The 20,252-nt window shown below is 40.3% G+C and overlaps 2 protein-coding genes across 2 annotated transcripts in view; both read left to right on the top strand.

Moving 5' to 3' along the window:
* Window positions 1–7,233, top strand: part of LOC140211642 (terminal uridylyltransferase 7-like) — a 69,468-nt gene extending 62,235 nt beyond the window's left edge. The window contains exon 29 of the mRNA XM_072281615.1: window positions 6,097–7,233. Coding sequence (XP_072137716.1) covers window positions 6,097–6,167 — 71 coding nt within the window. The 3' untranslated portion in view covers window positions 6,168–7,233. The remainder of the gene's footprint in view (window positions 1–6,096) is intronic.
* A 1,505-nt stretch (window positions 7,234–8,738) lies between these two features.
* Window positions 8,739–20,252, top strand: part of isca1 (iron-sulfur cluster assembly 1) — a 39,339-nt gene continuing 27,825 nt past the window's right edge. Inside the window, exon 1 of the mRNA XM_072281624.1 lies at window positions 8,739–9,027. Coding sequence (XP_072137725.1) covers window positions 8,944–9,027 — 84 coding nt within the window. The 5' untranslated portion in view covers window positions 8,739–8,943. The remainder of the gene's footprint in view (window positions 9,028–20,252) is intronic.

Raw genomic sequence — 20,252 nt, 5'->3', positions numbered from 1 at the left:
TCAACACCCGAAATTTAGTCCCGATCATTATTTTTGTGGTTTTTAATTTGCTACACAATGTAAATAATTTCACCATATAAAACTATGGTAATAATTATAAAATTAATGTTAAAAAATCTTCATTAAAGTCATGGAACTGTGTATTTAAACATAGCTATCCTAAACTGAACCTTTGGCTTTGTAGTAATACATACTAAATCAGAAGGATGATGACTTAAATCTTAGTAAAACATTGTAAATGGAAATCAAAAATCTGCAGATGCTGGAAACCTGAAATAAAAACCAACTGTTGGTAATGCTCAGCAGGCCAAACAGCATTTGTTCTCTTGCTCAGAAGTTGCCTAATTTACTTAGTACTTGCATTTCTTTTCAATCCTCTTTCATATTCTGTTTGTGAGACATCCTTGTGCACAAGTTGGCTGCTACACACAACATGGAACAGTACAGGACAGAAATGGGCTTTTCAGCCCACTGTGTCTGTACAGAACATGATATCCATTTAAACTAGTATCATCTGCCTTCATGTGCTGTATATCCTTCCATTCCATGCCTGGTTAAATGCCTCAAATATTGCTGCTCCTGTTTTATTACTTTGCTTATTAGTGAGTTCCGGGCACCTAATTCATAATTGGTTTAATATTGTCACATGTACTGAGTAACAGTGGAAAACTGTTTGTGTGCCATCCAGACAAATTGTTCCAAGCATAAGTATATCAAGGTAGTCAAAGGGGAAAAGCAGTAACAATACAGAATATTGTGTTACGGTTAAAGAGAGAGAGCAGTGAGACACAAAGTGCAAGAGCTATGATGAAGTAGGTTGAGAGATCAAAAGTTCATCTTTATCATACAAGAAATCCATTCAAAAGTCTTGCAACTGGCAGAAGGTCTTTGGCACAGAGCCTGGCTCTGTAGCTCAGAAGGGAAGGGGTAGAAGAGGCAAACTACGGTGATAGGGGATTCATTAGGGGAAGAGGAAGGAGGTTCTGTGGACGAGGATGAGATTCCTGGATGGTGTGTTGTCTCTCGGATGCCAAGGTCTGGTATGTCTCAGATTGAGTCCTTAGCATTCTTGGGTGAGAAGGTGATCAGCCAGAGCTACCAAAGACATGGAGAGGAAGAGGGACAAGGCTCTGCAAATTGAGTTCAGGGAGTTAGGTGCTAAGTTAAAAAGGACAGGACCTCCAGGGTTATGATCTCAGGATTGCCACCCGTACCAGGTGTTAGTGAGGCCAGAAATAGGAAGATCATACAGTTTATCATATGGGTAAGGAGTGGTGTAGGAGGAGGTCAGATTATTGGATCATTTGGCCACCTTCTAGGGAAGGTGGGACCTGTACAAAAGAGATGGTTTGCACCTGAACTGGAGGGGTTTAGTATCCCAGCGGGAAGGTTTGCTAATGCTGCATGGGGTGGGGGGAGGGCTTAAACTAGAGTTGCAGCGGGATGGGAACTAGAGTGCCAGGACAGATAGTGGAGAGGTTGTGGAGACATGTTGTTAAGGTCAGGAATCAAAAGGTTGAGCATGGTGTGACTAATGTTCTGGGTTGTGTAAATTTCAATGCAAAAGGAAGATGAGCTCAGGGCATGGATCAACACATGGAAGAGGGTTCAGAGAAGATTCACGAAAATGATTCCAGGAATGAAAGGATTACTATATAAGGAACGTCTGGCAGCTCTTGGGTTGTATTTCCTGGAGTTCAGGAGAATGAAGGGAGATCTCATAGAAACATTCCGAATGTTAAAAGGCCTGAACAGATTAAATATGGCAAAGTTATTTCCCATGGTAGGGGATTCAAGGACGAGAGGGCATGACCAGAATTGAAGGATGTCCTTTTAGAACTGAGATGAGGAAAAATTACTTTAGTCAGAGGGTGGTAAATCTGTGGAATTCGTTGCCACAAGTGGCTGTGGAGGCCAAGTCATTGAGTGTACTTAAGGCAGAGATAGATAGGTTCTTGATTAGCCAGGGCATCACAGGGTATGGGGAGAAGGCAGGGGAGTGGGGATGACTGGAAGAATTGGATCAGCCCATGATTGAATGGTGGAGCAGACTTGATGGGCTGAATGGCCTACTTCTGCTCCTATATCTTATGGTCTTATGGAATTATGATATTGTAGCCTTTAGTGAGACTTGGTTGCAGGAGGGCAGGACTGGTACTTCAATATTGTGCGGTTTCATTTTTTTGACGTGATAAAGCCGAAAGGATTGAAGAAGGAGAGATGGCATTACCAGTCAGGGAAAACGTCACGGCAGTGCTCAGTCAGGACAGACTGGAGAACTCGTATAGTGAGGCTTTGTGGGTGGAACTGAGGAGTAAGAAAGGTATGATCACATTAATGGGCTACATAATAGAACACCCAGCAGTCCGCAGGATTTAGAGGAACAAATTTATAGAGAGATCACAGCCTGTTTCAGGAAATAAAATAATCTATCACAAAATTCTAACTTTCCACATTGATTGGGACTCTCATACTGTAAAAGGACTAAGTGGAATAGAGCAGTGGTCCCCAACCACCGGGCCGCAAAGCATGTGCTACCGGGCCGTGAGGAAACGATATGAGTCAGCTGCACCTTTCCTCATTCCCTGTCACGCACTGTTGTACTTGAACATAGGGTTGCCAACTGTCCCGTATTAGCCGGAACATCCCATATATTGGGCTAAATTGATTTGTCCCATACGGGACCACTGTTGTCCCGTATTTCCCCCGCTAAGGTAGAGCATTCCTATGAAACTTTACGTGCCGAATGGCGTGAAGCAAAGAAGCAGTTACCATTAATTTATATGGAAAAAATTTTTGAGCGTTCCCAGACCCAAAAAATAACCTAACAAATCATACCAAATAACACATAAAACCGAAAATAAATAACACTAACATATAGTAAAAGCAGGAATGATATGATGAATACACAGCCTATATAAAGTAGAAACGATGTATGTACAGTATAGTCGGGAAGATGATGGCAAAATCGATTTGTGGGGGAAAAATCGGCACGTACGCGCATGCGCACACAGATGCCCGCGCAAGGCTTCATGGTCATGGTAATCTTTCTGGGGGTAAAGTGTCCCGAGATTTGACTGTTACTTTTGTCCCTTATTTGGGAGTGAGAAAGTTGGCAACCCTAACTGTAAAAGACATGTTGAGGTGAGTTTAACCCTACTTGAACACTCCCCCCCCCCCCCCACCCCCCAGTCGGTCGGCCGGTCTGCAAGAATATAAGAATATTGTCAATATTAAACTGGTCCACGGTGCAAAAGAGGTTGAGGATCCCTGGAATAGAGTTTGTACAATACTTGATCTCCTATCAAGGGAGTGAGATGGCTGGTGACAGAAGTTTGCGGAGGGAAACAATTTGGATTTGGTGATCATAATGACGTTAGTTTCAAGGTATTTGTGGAAAAGGATACATCTGGTCCTCTGGGTGAGATTCTACATTGGAGAGGCCAATTTTGATGGTATTAGAAAGGATCTGGGAAGTGTGGATTGGGACAGGTTGTTTTCTGTCAAAGTGTACTCAGTAAGTGGGAGGCCTTCTAAAGTGAAATTTTGAGAGTGCAGAGCTTGTATGTGTCAGAATAAAAGGCAAGGGTAACAGGCTTGGGGAACCTTACGAGGGGTGATTGATAAGTTTGTGGCCTAAGATAGAAGGAGTCAATTTTAGAAAACCTAGCACATTTATTTTTCAACATAGTCCCCTCCTACATGTACACACTTAGTCCAGTGCTCATGGAGCATACAGATCCCTTTGTAGATATGAGTATTTGGATAGAAAGGTACTGATTAGGGATAGCAGGGCTTTGTGTATGGTAGAGCATGTCTGACTAATCTTAAATGAGCTTTTCAAAGAAGATACCAAGAAAGTTGAAGGCAAGGCAGTGAATGTTGTCTACATGGACTTCAGCAAGGCATTTGACAAGGTCACGCATGGGAGATTGGTCAAGAAGGTTCGGTAGCTCGGTATTCAAGATGAGGTAGTAAGTTGAATTAGACACTGGCTCTGCAGGAGAAGCTAGCGACTGGAGGTCTGTGAGTGCCACAGGGATTAGTGCTATAGGTCATTTGGATGTCATCTAGGTCAACGATCTGGATTACAATGTGGTTAACTGGATCAGTAAATTTACAGATGACACCAAGATTAGGGGTATTGTGAATAGTGAGGAGAACTATCAAAACTGGAAAAATGGCAGGTGGAATTTAATGCAGACAAGTGTGAGGTGTTGCACTTTGGGAGGACTAACCAGAGCGGGTCTTACACAGTGGACAGCAGGGCACTAAGGAGTGCGATAGAACAAAGATCTGGGAATTTGTGTCTATAATTCGTTGTAAGAGGTATCACAGGTAGATAGGGTCATGAAGAAAGCTTTAGGCACATTGATATTCATCGATCAAAGTATTGAGTTCAGGAGTTGGGATGTGATGTTGAAGATACGTAAGACATTTTTAAAGATTATAAGTCTGTCATGAGCCTTGTGGCCCATCAGGCCGGTGCTTATGCTTATATAAGACATTGGTTAGGCCTAATTTGGAGTATGTGTGCAGTTTTAGTCATTTACCTACAGGAAATGTGTAAATAACATTGAAAGAGTAGAGAGAAAATTTACAAGGCTGTTGCCAGGACTGGAGGATCTGAGTTATAGGAAAAGATTGAATAGGTTACAACTTTATTCCCTAGATTGCAGAAGATTGAGGAGAAATTTGATAGATGTATACAAAATTGAGGGGTATAGATAGGGTAAATGCAAGTGGGCTTTTTCCACTGATGTTCAGACTACAACTCGAGATCATGAGTTAAAGGTAAAATGGAGTTTTCTAAGAGGAAAGTGAAAAGAATCTACTTCCCTCAGATGGTGGTGAGAGTGTGGAATGAGTTGCCACGCAAGTGGTGCATGACATTGTTTAAGAGAAGTTTGAATAGGTACATGGGAACGGTATGGAGGGCAGTGGTCTTGGTGCAGACTGATAGGACCAGACAATTTAAATGGTTTGACACTGACTAGATGGGACAAAGGGCCTGTTTCTGTGCTGTAGTTTTCTGTGACTCTAACAGTGGGTTAGAAGCTTTACTTAAGCCTGGTGGAATATATTTTCAAACTTTATATCATCTCCCTGATGGAAGGTGAGGGTAAAGGGAGAATGATTAGGGTGGGGGGGGTCTTTAATTGTGTTGATTGCTTTTCTGGGGCAACAGGAAGTTTGGACATCTTCAGTGGAGGAGAGGCTGGTTTCCATGGGTTGTGTTCACAACTCTCATTTAATTTCTATGTTCTTGGGCAGAGCAGTTGCTGTAAGCTGTTGTGTATTTGGATAGAATTATCTGTATGGTGCATATAACAATTGGTGAGGGTTCTTGGGGACATGGAGAATTTCTCTTGTCCTTTGGGGAGTAGAGGTGGTGTACTTGGTCATAAAGACTGTGGTTGGAACAGTGCAAGCTGTTGTGTTTACACTTAAGAATTTGAATGTCTCTAACATCTCCACCTCAGCACTTCCCATATACACAGGGGTATGTACCTACGCCCCTGTGTTTACATTTTAAAAAAACTTGCCTCATAAATTTCCCTTGAACATTCCTTATTCTTAAAACTGTGATCTATAATATTTGACATTTTCACGGGGGGTGGGGGGGGGATCGACTCTCTACCTTTTCTGTGTTTCACACAACTTCTATTAAGTCACCCCTCAGCTTCTGACGCTTTAAAAACAAAGCTTGTCCAATCTCCTATAGCTAATGCTCTCTAGCCAACAGGATGCAGACGGAGCATTTGTACTGAGGAGTTACGTTAAAATACTCCTTATTCCTAGGTGGTGTGTTTTGAGAAAGTGTACCTCTAGCTCTGCTTTGCCACATAGACGGGACCAGAAGCGGTGTTTTAAATAGTAACTTACTTGTACTTAGCTGAAATGCCCACTTTTTAAAAAAAAAATATTGTAAGTTGGTATTTGTAACTTCTATCCCTCCCTTGTCTTTTGAGATGTGTTCTGATCAGCAAATTTCACGTTCTTCAGTCCAAATAACTGGATTTTGCTTTGGCTAACAGCTTGATGCAATAATTTTTTGTTTAAATTTATCATTTTTATAAGTAAATTTATTTGCAGGTCTCTCTAGCAAAGTGTCTACAAATTCAACTCAGGGAAGATCTCCACAGAAAAAGATGCAATCAGAATGAATATTAAAGGATGCTGAAAATTGATTTAAATTGTACTTTAGTTTGATAATAAATTGTCAACTTTGTGCAAATCCTCCTCAATTCTCCCATAGTTAAGAAAACCTAATGAAGGTTTTATGCTTGTTCTTGAAAGAATAAAGTGATTTTATGTTTAATAAAATGTTGTCACATGTCCCTGATCTTACTGAGTTTAAATGTTTTTAATTAGACCATATTCTGTTCAGAATATTTTGTTGTGATACTTAGTGTAATTTTTGAGCATTATTTTAATCGTTCGACCTAATGCCTTTTCTATAAATCACCAACTTTACTAATCATTGTTCAAATAAAATAGATATTTTGGCACTTTAACTTTTAAATTATTTCAGAACAATTAATGTAATAACGTAGTCCAGAAAATATGCATTTTGTTCGACGAAAACATCAAATTTTCAGGATTTTATTGTCTTTGTTTTGTAGTGCCATATTTACAAATCCTTGTAATGGAGAAGGAGGGGCAGTTTATACAGAAGGTCCTTTTGGTACAATTATAAAAACACAAATATCACAACAGTTACTCAACAGTCCTTTAATTTGCATGGAGTTACATAAATGCATCATTGTTTATTAACAAATTAAACTTAAATACTGCTGCTTTGGCAAGACCAAATTAATGGATTTCCGTTTATTAGCTTGACCCACAAATTAGAGCCAAAAAATATCTAATTTGAATAATTTTATCAATTATATTTTTGTGCTGTTGGATTTTTTTTGGAGGAGTGGAGTATTATCCAAGAACATAATACAGTGACACGTTTTGTGTAATCTACTGAATGTGGCATAACAAACGAAAGGAATCATGAGCCTGCTTGAAACTGTTTGATTGTGATATTTGTGATTTGTTGCTTTGGAATAGATATGTTTTTGAGGATTTGCTGCTTTAATTACTCAGATGTTGAAACAATGCTTGTATAAAGGAAATGTGGACAGGTACCTTGTGTTTGTACATATGTGGTAAATGTACATTCAATCAACTGCTGTGTGTAAAGTCTTGTGAAGAAAAATAAAATTCTTAGAAAAATTTAAACACGATTGCTTTGTGAGAAAAGGAAAATATAATTGGAATTGTATTCACATTTTTGTTATAAACAAAATCTAACAATAATGAACAATTAGTGCATAAACACATTTTATTTCTGGAATGGATGTTTCACTAACTGTTCTAGATGGGTATAGGCTGTAAATCAGCCCTACGAACAGTGAACAGACATTCTTTGGGTTTGAGAGACAAATCTCCCATAAACTTCAACTGGTCTGCCACAAAACCATTTTAAGTAGGTCCAGCAGTTATTAATTGCACCACAGAAATTCTGTCTTTGGAGGATTTCTGTTTGGAACCTTTTAAGTTTTCTAGTTACTCTTATGCAAATTAATGTCATGTTAACTTTGTGTTTCCAAGTCCATTGAAATAAATGGCAAAGTTATTATAGAATGTTCAAGTGCAAGGCATGGTATGTTATGTGTGTTAAAAGGAGACCATGGCTCTCCAATCTAGTATTTAATACATTAGCACTTTAATCCTATGGCCCTTCCATCTGTCTCTTGGTCTGCCTCCAAACCTACTGACCCACCATACTCATTAAGGAAAAATATTTATTTGGTTATTCACAGTCAACAATCTATCTTATTTATACAACCTGTGGAACTCTGGTCAGCCAAAGGTTCTCACCCAAAACATCAACTTATGTTTTCCTTCAGACTTGCAGCTGGAAAATGCTTAAAATTGTATTATATATATTTCTGAGCTGTAACTCCAGCGTTCTCATCCCAAAGCATAAAGATTTAAGGTGTGAAAACAATTTAATTTTTTTGTTAACAATCTGTCATTGTTTTGGGCCAAGAGGCTTTAATTTTTTTTAAATAATGACTGATTCTCTTAAACATAAATCTAGTGAGGACGCTCAGGTAAAATGCAATGGATATTGTATAGTTTGAAAGAAGAGTAAAGTTATTCCATGTATCCTGGCTGGCATTTATCTCAGCTCAAAAATAAATTACCTGGTTATTATAACTGTGGGAGGAAATTAGCAGTGATGGGAATCGAACACGAGCTGTTGTACTGTAAAGCCTTGTGCTAAACATTACACTATCATGATACTACCCCGAGATTCATTTTCTTGCGGGCATTCGAATGAGACACAGACACAATAGAATCTGAAAAGCACGAAGGACAAACAACCAATGGGAGAAACCAATTGTCACGATTCTGTTTTTCCACACTAGCAAAATAGTACATGTCTGAAATAAAAATGCGGGAATTTGAAATAAAGTGCGAAAATATTGGAAATACTTGGTTCCTCCAGCCCTACAGAGAGGTAGCATTTGTTTGAACACGTGCACGTAAAGGGTAGCGCAGTTTTGTTTACATTTTCAGTATCGTGGATGATTTTTCAGCTGACTTATGTGATGTAATTGAGTTCATTTAAGTGTATTAACCTTTCGGGGCGATAATATTGATGTTAACATTTTTGCAGCATTGACGTGCGTGTCAAACATGACGTTGGGCGCCGCCTCCAGCTGGCGCTTTCGCCGCTGCGCCGGACTTGATGCTGACAATCGTGACGCTCTGTAATTTTCAGATGTCTTCCTATCAAGTTTCCTCATAGGTTGAGTCCGAGGCTGATTATCGGCACCACCAATCAGTTTGTCGGATGCTCTGGGGGCCGAGGGCGCCCATCCCTAATCCCTCATCCCCCCTTCTCCCCTTGCTCTCTCCAGTCCTGCTGCTCTCAGCAGTATGTCCGGCTCCATATTGAGAGCATCTATCAAAGCCGTGAGCGCCAGGAGACGCCTGGTTCCGACCAGAGCAGCGCTAACGCTGGTGAGTTCGGAGACCCCTCCCTCGATTTAAATCTCGCTGTTTTCAGGCTCGGGAAGCCCGGGACGAAACAGGCGGTGGATGGAGGTGTGGGGTTGTATTCAGTGTTGAATACATAGATAGGTGGGGGTGGGGGGCGTTCGGCTTTCCAGAGATTGGGAAGGAGAGCTGGGATTGAACGGGAGCAATGTTGGATTGCAGGAGGGGTGTCAGGGAGGATTTGTTTGCTCTTCGTCGCATGAGCTGGGTTTATTTACGTGAGAGCGACTCCTTTTGTGCCAATTGCTCGGACAGGTGTCAATGGGGAACAGTGCTAGTTCGTTACGGGAGCTGGGTTTGTTTACGTTGAGAGCGACTCCTTTTGTCACGAACTGCAATGCTTTTCAAAAGCTTTCGATCTGGTGAAGCTTTCTGGGTGGAACTCAGAAATAAGATGTGGATGAGCATGAGTTAGAGGAGCAAATGTGTAGGGAGATAATAGATTGATGTTGGAGTAATAGGGTGGTAATAGTGATATCTTCCCTAATGTTGTTTGAGACTAAATGAGGCAGAATTTGTTGCGGGTGTCCAGTAAAGCTTTCACAAGCCCCAAGGTGTCAACATATGGCCATCTGTTGGGAAATGAGACCGAACGGGTGACTGAAGAAGGGTCCTGACGAAGGGTCTCGGCCTGAAACGTCGATTGTACCTCTTCCTAGAGATGCTGCCTGGCCTGCTGCGTTCACCACAACTTTGATGTGTGTTCGGTGACTGAAGTATCAGTTGCTTTTTCCATGCCAGTAATTCTATTAGTTTTAAGATGGTTATACAGGTTGAGTACCCCTTATCCAAAATTACAAAATCCAAGCGCCTCCAAAATACAATTTTTTGGAGCAGTGACATGATGTTCACAGGCAATGTGCAGGTCTCTGCGCATCACAGACAGTCTGAGAAGTGACCTCACATATGTAATGAAGAGAAGTTAATGAAAAATAGAAAATCGCTGTATAAAGTGAAAAATTAATATTTTGATTGCATATTGAAAGAGTGGATTCATCATTGAATGTATGCTACTTAACGATATCCTGAGTATGAAACAAGCCAAGAACTATCACGACAAACTGAAATACTTCATACTTTATTGTCGCCAAACAATTGATAATAGAACGTACAATCACCACAGTGATATTTGATTCTGTGCTTCCCACTCCCTAGATTACAAATATTAAATATTAAAAATTGTAAAAATTAGTAAATATTAAAAATTTAAATTATAAATCATAAATAGAAAATAGAAAAATGGAAAGTCAGGTAGTGCAAAATAATGAAGAGGCAGGCCCAGATATTTGGAGGGTACGGCCCAGATCCAGGTCAGGATCCGTTCAGCAGTCTTATCATAGTTGGAAAGAAGCTGTTCCCAAATCTGGCCGTACGAGTCTTCAAGCTCCTGAGCCTTCTCCCGGAGGGAAGAGGGATGAAAAGTGTGTTGGCTGGGTGGGTCATGTCCTTGATTATCCTGGCAGCACTGCTCTGACAGCGTGAGGTGTAAAGTGAGTCCACGGACGGAAGATTGGTTTGTGTGATGTGCTGCACCGTGTTCACGATCTTCTACCACTTCTTTCGGTCTTGGACAGGACAACTTCCATACCAGGTTGTGATGCACCCGAGAAGAATGCTTTCTACAGTGCATCTATAAAAAAATAGTGAGGGTTTTAGGGGACAGGCCAAATTTCTTTAGTTTTCTCAGTAAGTAAAGGCGCTGGTGGACCTTCTTGGCAGTGAACTCTGCTTGGTTGGACCAAGTCAGGTCATTTGTGATATTTGAAGGTAATTGTGAATATTCAGCAGGCTAATTGCAGAAATTTAAGAAAAGGCACAGCATTGAATTTTTAAAGATCTGTGGTAATAACACATCTGATCACAAAGCAGCAGAGAAATTATTGATGAGTTTGCTAAGATCATCACTGATGAAAATCTTAACAGGCTGAACGACTATCAGTACATATGCATGACAAACAAGTGAAAGGTAAAGACAGCTAACCGGCAGCATATAACTCAGAGTCAGAAATGATGGTGATCTCAAGCTTAACTTGTTATATATTTCAAAATCCGAAACACTTCCGGCCCCAAGCATTTCAGATAAGGGGTACTCAAATTGCACAACTATTTGTGACCAGTGCTAGTAACTCTATTACTTTTAAAATAGTTAGAACTGGTGCACAAGTTAAAGTCCTAAATTGGAGAATGGCTAATTTTAATGGCATCACATGGGAACCTGCAAAGGTTGTTCGGGAAAAGCTGTTTTGTTGGTGAAGGGAATCTTTTAATTCTAAGTTAAGGAGGGTTTAGGGCCAGCATGTCTCTATTACGGTGAAGAACAAAACTGGAAAGATTAGGGAAATCAGGCTGACAAGGGATCTTAATGATTTGTTTGGGAATAAAAGATTGCTGGGATCAGGTGGATCCTGCGAGGAGTTTTAAGAAACGTAGGAGTACTTTTAAAAGGGAAATCAGCAGGACAAAAGGAGGACATGAGACAGCTTTAACAGATAATCTGATAAAGAATCTTCAAATATTCTATAAGTATGTTAAGAACAAAAGAGTATCTAGGAAGAAAATGGGTCTGCTTAAGGATCAATGTGGTACTATGTGTGTGGAGGCTTCAAGTAATATCTCGTATGTATTACTGTGAAGAAGGTCATGGAAGCTAGGGAATTCAGGAAGGAATGGGGGAACTGGAAGACTGGATGGTAGCTAATATTAAACTATTATTTAAGAGGGGCTACGAGGACAAGTCAGGGAACGGCAGATCAGGGGTGGGAAGATTGCTTGAGGAGACTCTAAGGGAGAGGATCTGATTACACTTGGAAAAGTAAGGACCGATGAGGATAGTCAGTGGGGGTTTTGTGTGTGGAACATCATATCTCACAAATTTGAGGTTTTTTTAAAAGGGGATTGATGAGGGCATTGCAGTAGAGATTTTATATGTGGACTTTAGAAAGGCTTTTGATGAGGTCCCACGTCATAGATTAGATCACATGGGATCCAGGGTTAGTGAGCCAGTTGGATACAAATTAGGCTTGGTGGTGGGAGGCAGAGAGTGATAATAGCAGGTTGTTTTCAGAGTATTACTACAGGGATCAGTGTTCATCATCTACCTGCATTAATGATTTGGGTGAGAATGTAACTATAGCATGATTAGTAACTCTGCAAATGACATCAAAATTGGCAGCTTAATGAATAGAGAAGGTTACTTAAGAATACAACAGTATCCAGACCAACTGGGAAAGTGAAGTAAAGACTTAACTGCTGGAATTTAACTTGAACAAGTGCAAAGTGTTGCATTTTGCAAAGGAAAAACAGGATAGGACTTGAACAGTAAATGCAAAGGGCCTTGGAAAGTAGTGCAGAACAGAGGAATGCAAGTAAGTAGTTCCCTGAAATTGGCGACACAAATAGAAAGGGTGATGGAGGAGGCATTTGATACACTTACTTTCATTAGTCAGGGCAATGAATATAAGAGTTAGGATATTATAACTGTACAAGCGGTCAGTAAGACTATACTTTGAATGTTGTGTGTAGTTCTGGTTGCACAGCAATAGGAGGAATGTCCTTAAATTGGAAAGGATGCTGAAACGATTCACAAGGATGTTAACCTGGATTAGGCAGCTGAACTACAAGGATAGATTGGGGCTTTTTTTCCCTGGAGCGAGAAGGTGGAAGGGTGGCCAGTTAGAGGTTTATAAAATAATGAGGGCCATAGATAAAAGGTTGCAGTTTTTTTCCCCCAAGATAGAGGACCTGAGATACAACTTTTCCACAGAGGGTGTTGGGTATATGAAATGAGCTCCAAGGGGGAAAGGGGTAAAGGTGGGCAAAATTACAATATCTAAGAGACATTTAGACAGATATGTGGATAGGGAAGATTTGGAGGTATATAGGCCAAATGCATGCAAATAGGACTTGCTCAGTAGGCACCTTGGTCTGCATGAATGAATTGGGCATAGGGTCTCTTTCTGGTCTCTAACTTCACCCTGGAGGGCAGATTTCCAGGTGACAGCTCTATTACACAGTGTGGGGATGTAAACTGTAGGGAGATGGAGTATTTTCGATATGTGTTCTTGTGGGGGAGAGAAAGAAAGAGGGATATCATGGTGGATGGAGCTGTTGGAGATGGGTATTTGGGAGTGGTGGTGATAGGGGTCTGCTGGGGGCATAACAGGAACGGTGTTCTGGTGGAGGGGGCAGCCTAGTTGGGGTTAGGGCTTAGGGACCCGAGGAAGGAATATAAAATCTATTTGCTCTTCTATTAAAGATTTGAAACTGTTGTATTCTAAAGCTGCTTAACTATGTGGGATTTATATTGCAGTCAGTCCTGTGTCAAATTATGGGATGCTTTGAGATGATCTGAAGTAACATGATTGTGCTGCAGTGTTATTTTTCTTTGTTTAGTTCAGTTTTGACCTGCATACAGTCAGTTCTATGAGCATCAAATCCACTTAACCACACTCTGAAATTTTTAGCACAGATCAGCAGTGCACATACAAAACTGTTGATTTAGCTAGCTAAAGACTGCACTTTATTAATTCTAGTCTTGACTAAATTTCTTGCTCTGGACACAACTATGTCAACTCCATTCAGAAACTTATCAATTGCTCCTCCAATATAAGATAGACAGAGAAGTAGTTTGTGAGGAGACTAAGTCTGCAATAATATTGTAGGTAAGTTAACTGAGTCGGTAGAATGAGGGTGAGTAGGATATTCTGTTCCATGGGGAAATGTGAGGATATTCACTTTTGCAGAGAGATTATTTAAATTTGTGAAACTAATAAAAGCTGTTGGATGACCTTGTACTGTAAACACAAATGGCATGTTGCTATAGTAGTAATTAAGGACAGATGGCACGTTGACCTTAATGGTAAGTAAGGTTGTAGTATGAAAGTAGGAGAGTCTTGCGGAAGCTGTATAGGGTTTTCGTTAGACCACATCTGGAGCACTGTACTATTCTTATAAGGAATGATAATAACGCAAACAACAGGAATTCTGCAGATGCTGGAAATTCAAGCAACGCATCAAAGTTGCTGATGAACACAGCAGGCCAGGCAGCATCTCTAGGAAGAGGTACAGTCGACATTTCAGGCCGAGGCCCTTCGTCCTGAAGGGTCTCGTCCTGAAATGTTGACTGTACCTCTTCCTAGAGATGCTGCCTGGCCTGCTGTGTTCACCAGCAACTTTGAAGAAATGATAATACTTGCCTTGAGAAGGCCCACAAGGCAAATTCTTGCTTGATATGGCTGTTTAAGGGTCAGAGATTGAGTTAGTATGGGTCCATGTACACTGGAGTTTATTAGAATGGCCTTAGTGAACAATGTAAGATTCTGAAAGTCACTAACAGTGTGGATACTGCAAAGCTATTTTCCTTGGTGTGAACTGCCGGGCACGGGCTCTAGATTAAGGATTTCTCACTTAAGGCAAAAATTAGGAATTTCTTCTTCTGAATTACATCTGTCACAGACAGGATTTATATGACCATAAAAACAAGTTAACTTATCCTTAGACATATGGGCCCTATAAACCACCTTAAAATGTATCAAAGCGTGTCTAGCGCACATTGAAGAAGTGTTGACTAGTTAGAGAATTTTCTTTCATTTCTCTATGGGTAAAGTTACCTGAAGTTCTCTTTCCCATTAATTCTGAGGTAGCTTCCTTGACACATATGTTCTGGTCTTGTCTCCTTTTGGAAAAAATATTGGAAAGACATCTTTGATATTATTTCGCAAACACAAGGAATTCTGCAGATGCTGGAAATTCAAGCAACACACATCAAAGTTGCTGGTGAATGCAGCAAGCGAGGCAGCATCTCTAGGAAGAGGTACAGTTAACGTTTCGGGCTGAGACCCTTTGTCCTGACGAAGGGTCTCGGCCTGAAACGTCGACTGTACTTCTTCCTAGAGATGCTGCCTGGCCTGCTGCGTTCACCAGCAACTTTGATGCGTGTTGTTTGATATTATTTCAGTAGTTTTACATATTGATTTACAACCTCATCCTTTTACTGCAATTTTTGGATTACCAGTGATAGACTTTATTCATTTATCCCCCTTCAGCTTGTCGTTTGATTGCATTTGTTACATTAATAGCCAGAAGATCCATTTTATTTAAATGGAAAGATTCTAATCCCCCTACTATATTTCAATGGTTTTCCCAAACTATAACATGTTTAAATTTGGAAAAAATTAGGAGTGGTACCACTGATCTTTCGGTTAAATTTGAAGAAACTTGGAGGCCATTTGTTCAACATTTTCATATGATGTAAGTTGACCTTTTTCCGAATTCTTTTTAATAACTTTTTGTTTGTGTATAGAGGAGCGGAGTTAATGACAAATAACGATTTTAACCGATGAAATATGGCAGCCCAGTTTCTGTTTTGTTTTTTTTAGTGTAGGGTATAAAAACTTTTTTTTGAATCTTTTTCATGTTCAGTTATTAGAGATTGGGAGGTTTAAATTAAATATGTTACTTGTGTCTATACGTTAACCGTTATTAATGTAATCCCGATCTCTTTGTATCATTATCATTGTTATATTTATCAATTTGAAACTCAATAAAAAAGATTACAAAAGAAAGGAATTTCTTCTTCTGAATATCATGAATTTTTAGGAGACCTGGGGATGCTGAATTGTGGAATATATCCAAGGTCAAACTTAATTTTTAGTCTTTCAGGGAATAAAGGGTTATTCAGGGAATAACTGGAAGTAGAAATGCATCCAGCAGCTAGGTTACCTATGATATTGAATGGCAGATCCAGCTCAAAGAGTTACTCGGCCTAATCCTCAAAGCAACAAATGTAACTTTAATATTTGTGTTCACAGCAGAATGAGAATCAGGTTTTTTATCACCGGCATGTGACATGAAATTTGTTAACTTAGCAGCAGCAGTTCAATGCAATACATAATCTAGCAGAGAGAGAGAGCGAGAGAAAAAAAAATAATAAATAAAATAAAACATAATAAATAAATCAATTACGGATATTGAATAGATTTTTTTAAATGTGCAGAAAACAGAAATACTGTATATTAAAAAAGTGAGGTAGTGTCCAAAGCTTCAATGTCCATTTAGGAATCAGATGGTAGAGGGGAAGAAGCTGTTTCTGAATCACTGAGTGTGTGCCTTCAGGCTTCAGTATCTCCTACCTGATGGTAACGGTGAGAAAAGGGCATGCCCTGGGTGCTGGAGGTCCTTAATAATGGATGCTGCCTTTCTGAGACTCCGCTCCCTAAAGATGTCCTGGGTACTTTGTAGGCTAGTGCCCAAGATGGAGCTGACTAGATTTACAACCTTCTGCAGCTTCTTTCGGTCCTGTGCAATAGCCCCTCCATACCAGACAGTGATGCAGCCTGTCAGAATGCTCTCCACGGTACAACTATAGAAATTTTTGAGTGTATTTGTTGACATGCCAAATCTCTTCAAACTCCTAATAAAGTATAGCCAGTATCTTGCCTTCCTTATGACTACATCAATATGTTGGGACCAGGTTAGATCCTCAGAGATCTTGACACTGAGGAACTTGAAGCTGCTCACTCTCTCTACTTCTGATCCCTCTATGAGGATTGGTATGTGTTCCTTCATCTTACCCTTCCTGAAGTCCACAATCATCTCTTTCTGTCCTGATGAAGGGTCTCGGCCTGAAACGTCGACTGCACCTCTTCCTACAGATGTTGCTTGGCCTGCTGTGTTCACCAGCAACTTTGATGTGTATTGCTTGAATTTCCAGCATCTGCAGAATTCCTGTTGTTTGCATTTAAAATCATCTCTTTCGTTGTACTGACGTTGAGTGCCAGGTTGTTGCTGTGGCACCATTTCACTAGTTGGCATATCTTGTTCCTGTATGCCTTCTTGCCAGCACCTGAGATTCTACCAACAATAGTTGTATCGTCAGCAAATTTGTAGATAGTATTTGAGCTATGCCTAGCCACACAGTCATGTGTATACAGAGAATAGAGCAGTGGACTAAGCACACACCCCTGAGGTGTGCCAGTGTTGATTGTCAGCGAGGAGGATATGTTATCACCAGTCCGCACAGACTGTAGTCTTCAGGTTAGGAAGTCGAGGATCCAATTGGAGAGGGAGGTACAGAGGCCCAGGTTCTGCAACTTCTCAATCAGGATTGTAGGAATGATGGTATTAAATGCTGAGTTACAGTCGATGAACAGCATCCTGATGTAGGTGTTTGTGTTGTCTAGGTGGTCTAAAGCGGTGTGGAGAGCCATTGAGATTGCATCTGCCGTTGACCTATTGTGGCGGTAGGCAAAATGCAATGGGTCCAGGTCCTTACTTAGGCAGGAGTTCAGTCTAGTCATCAGACATCTCACCCTGCAAAAACTCATTTCAGGGATGTAGCACCATCAATTTGCGGGAGACTCCCGGATCTTCCCAGAGAGGTGGGATGTCTGCAATAGAGTAGCTCCTTAGCAGCTAGCCAGCTAGTTTAAATAACGTTAGCTATGCTAATGAACGAATGACACCTGTTAAACTCACCTCAACATGTCTTTTACAGTCCTAACCCACCATGGGCAATAGAAAAGTCACTGTTGCAAACAGTGCAGCGAGCAACACTGTCATTATTTTTGACCCCTATTAGGCAGGGGTACACTTTAGTGTAGTCTGGGCTGAAGTGCGTTTTGTATTTTCTTTTTTTGAAACACTCTGCCATGGCAGTGCAGGACACTAAATTGAACTGATGGAGAGACAGAGGTTGACTGTAAAGCCCGCCCACAGAGAAAACTGATTGTTCTCTCTTTGTGCTAAGTAGACCTATCAGGATGCCCGCTCCCGCTCTCCCTCTCATTTCCAAGATATTGTATATAATTTGCGGGTGTCAGGGAGCTGCTATTAATATGCGTGAGAGTGGGATGTCTGAGTCATAACCAACCTCTCAAAGCATTTCATTGCTGTCAGTATGAGTGCTACTGGGCAATAGTCATTAAGAGAGCCCACATTATTCTTCTTGGGCACTGGTATAATCGTTGCCTTTTTGAAGTAAGTGGGAACTTCTGCCCATAGCAGTGAGAGGTTGAAAATGTCCTTGAATACTCCCACTGGTTGGTTGGCACAGGTTTTCAGAGCCTTACCAGGTACTCCATCGGGACCTTCTGCCTTGCGAGGGTTCACTCTCTTTAAAGACAGTCTAACGTTGGCCTTTGAGACTGAGATCACAGATGATTTAGTATCTACACCTATTGAGTGATGCAGGGATGATTCCTCATCCTAGTTGGACTCTGCAGCTGTGCACCTTTGCTTCATTAAGGATTGGGAAAAATTGGGATTTTAGCATCATTATTGTAGTTGGTGAATGTGCATGTATCTAACTATTAGGTGAGGCCCAAGCAGAGGTGTACTCAAGTCCAAAATGAGCACTATGAAAAAAACATTTACTGCGACGTAAACTAACAATATAGTATTTTAATAACATATCTTGCTGTTGAAATTGCAAGATTTTGAATTTTTAAATTTTCAAGAACACTTAAGCTGGCATGACTTTGACTTTGAAAGTATTATCTAAAGGTTAGGTTTGAAGTGTTCAGCCAGTATCCAGAGCTTAGAACTTTGTTAAGTCAATGGGCTTCAGAAGAAAATAGATTTTGCCAATGCAGCATGTGGGGGATTGCCCTCCTGTGGAATATTATGTGCATCCATTCTGTAGCTGGGGGGGATTGCCCTCCTGTGGAATATTATGTGCATCCATTCTGTAGCTGTGGTGACTCTGCATTCATGCATAGAATGATTGGTCATGCTATTCACAGTGCCGTTTTGTGCTAAGTTGTGCACCTTCTGGCCTAGAAGTTGCTCAAATACAGTCTTATTAATCAACCTCATGAGCAGCTAACAAGTGAATACAAATTCTGATACAGTTTAAAATTGTGATTCAAGTTCAGCCTCATCATCAGCATAGCTAAGTTGTTAAACTGGCTCCTAAAGATAATCTCTTATATGGATGCAAAGTCATTAGTCTTTGATGTTATCTGATAACTTGATTCAGAGGGACCTGCCTTACTCCAAGATGTAGTTCATAATTTCTCTGACAAATCTAAACTGAGAGCCGTAAGTGGTAAACTGGTTACTGGAGACCAGAACGGTTTTTTTGTGAGCCTTAATAAGTTCAAAGTAAATTTATTATCAAAGTACAAGTACATCATCATGTGCAACCCTGAGATTAATTTTCTTGTGAGTATTCACAGTAAACACAATAGAATCAATGAAAAACCACACCCGACAGGATAGACAGATAACGAGTATGCAAAAGACAACAAACTGCAAATACAAAAAAAGAAAAAAAAGAAATAATAAATCAACTAATAAACAAACAATATTGAGAACATGAGATGAAGAGTTCTTGAAAGTAAGCCCTTAGGTTGTGGAAGCAGTTCATTAATGGGAGTGAGTGAAGTTATCCCCTCTGGTTTGAGGTACAATAACTGTTCCTGAATCTGGTGGTGTGGTCCCTGAGGCTCTTGTGCCTCCATCCCGATGACAGCCATGAGAAGAGAGCATGGCCTGGATGCTGGAGGTCCTTGATGGATGCTGCTTTCCTGCAAAAGCACTCCATGTAGATGCACTCAACGGTGGGGAGGGCTTTACCCATGATGGACTGGGCTGTATCCACTACTTTCTGTAGGCTTTTCTGTTCAAGGGCATTGGTGTTCCCATATTAGGCCATGATGAAACCAGTCAATGTACTCTCCATTGCTCTTAAAGCACCAACCAGTAGTCTTGTGAAGAACTAGGTAAGCGTTGGGAAACGGACTTGAACCTTCAGCTGGACTTGGAGTTACATTTATATTACATTCTTATTAGTTTCTAAGTAATTAGTTCTATCAATCTGTAGCTAATACTTCTGGACTCAAATGCATTTGATGTTATGTCTCTGCTGCATTACACACACATTATTAGCAAATATAAATTCTAAATCTGTAATTACTTTTTGTAGTTACTTTATAAATATAAACATATATCTGTTCTGAAAGTTTGTTTCTATCCTGTTAGTCATCAGTGTTTTTACAATGAGAAAGTAATTACAGCTACAGCACATACTTTGAGAAAATAACTGGGAGCTAGCTTAAAAAAAGTTCTAGTCATCATTTGAACAAGTGAATTTCCACAGTGCATAGCCTAAAAGAAGAGGAAAAGTATATTATAGTTAATCAACTTAAATGGAAACATAGTAATGAAGCTTTTCAATTGTATAGGAAATA

Source organism: Mobula birostris, chromosome 17 (assembly GCF_030028105.1).
Source record: "Mobula birostris isolate sMobBir1 chromosome 17, sMobBir1.hap1, whole genome shotgun sequence".
NCBI classification, from domain to species: Eukaryota; Metazoa; Chordata; class Chondrichthyes; order Myliobatiformes; family Myliobatidae; genus Mobula; species Mobula birostris.
Note: the sequence above shows the minus strand (reverse complement) of the source record. Positions and strands in the feature narration are given on the sequence as shown.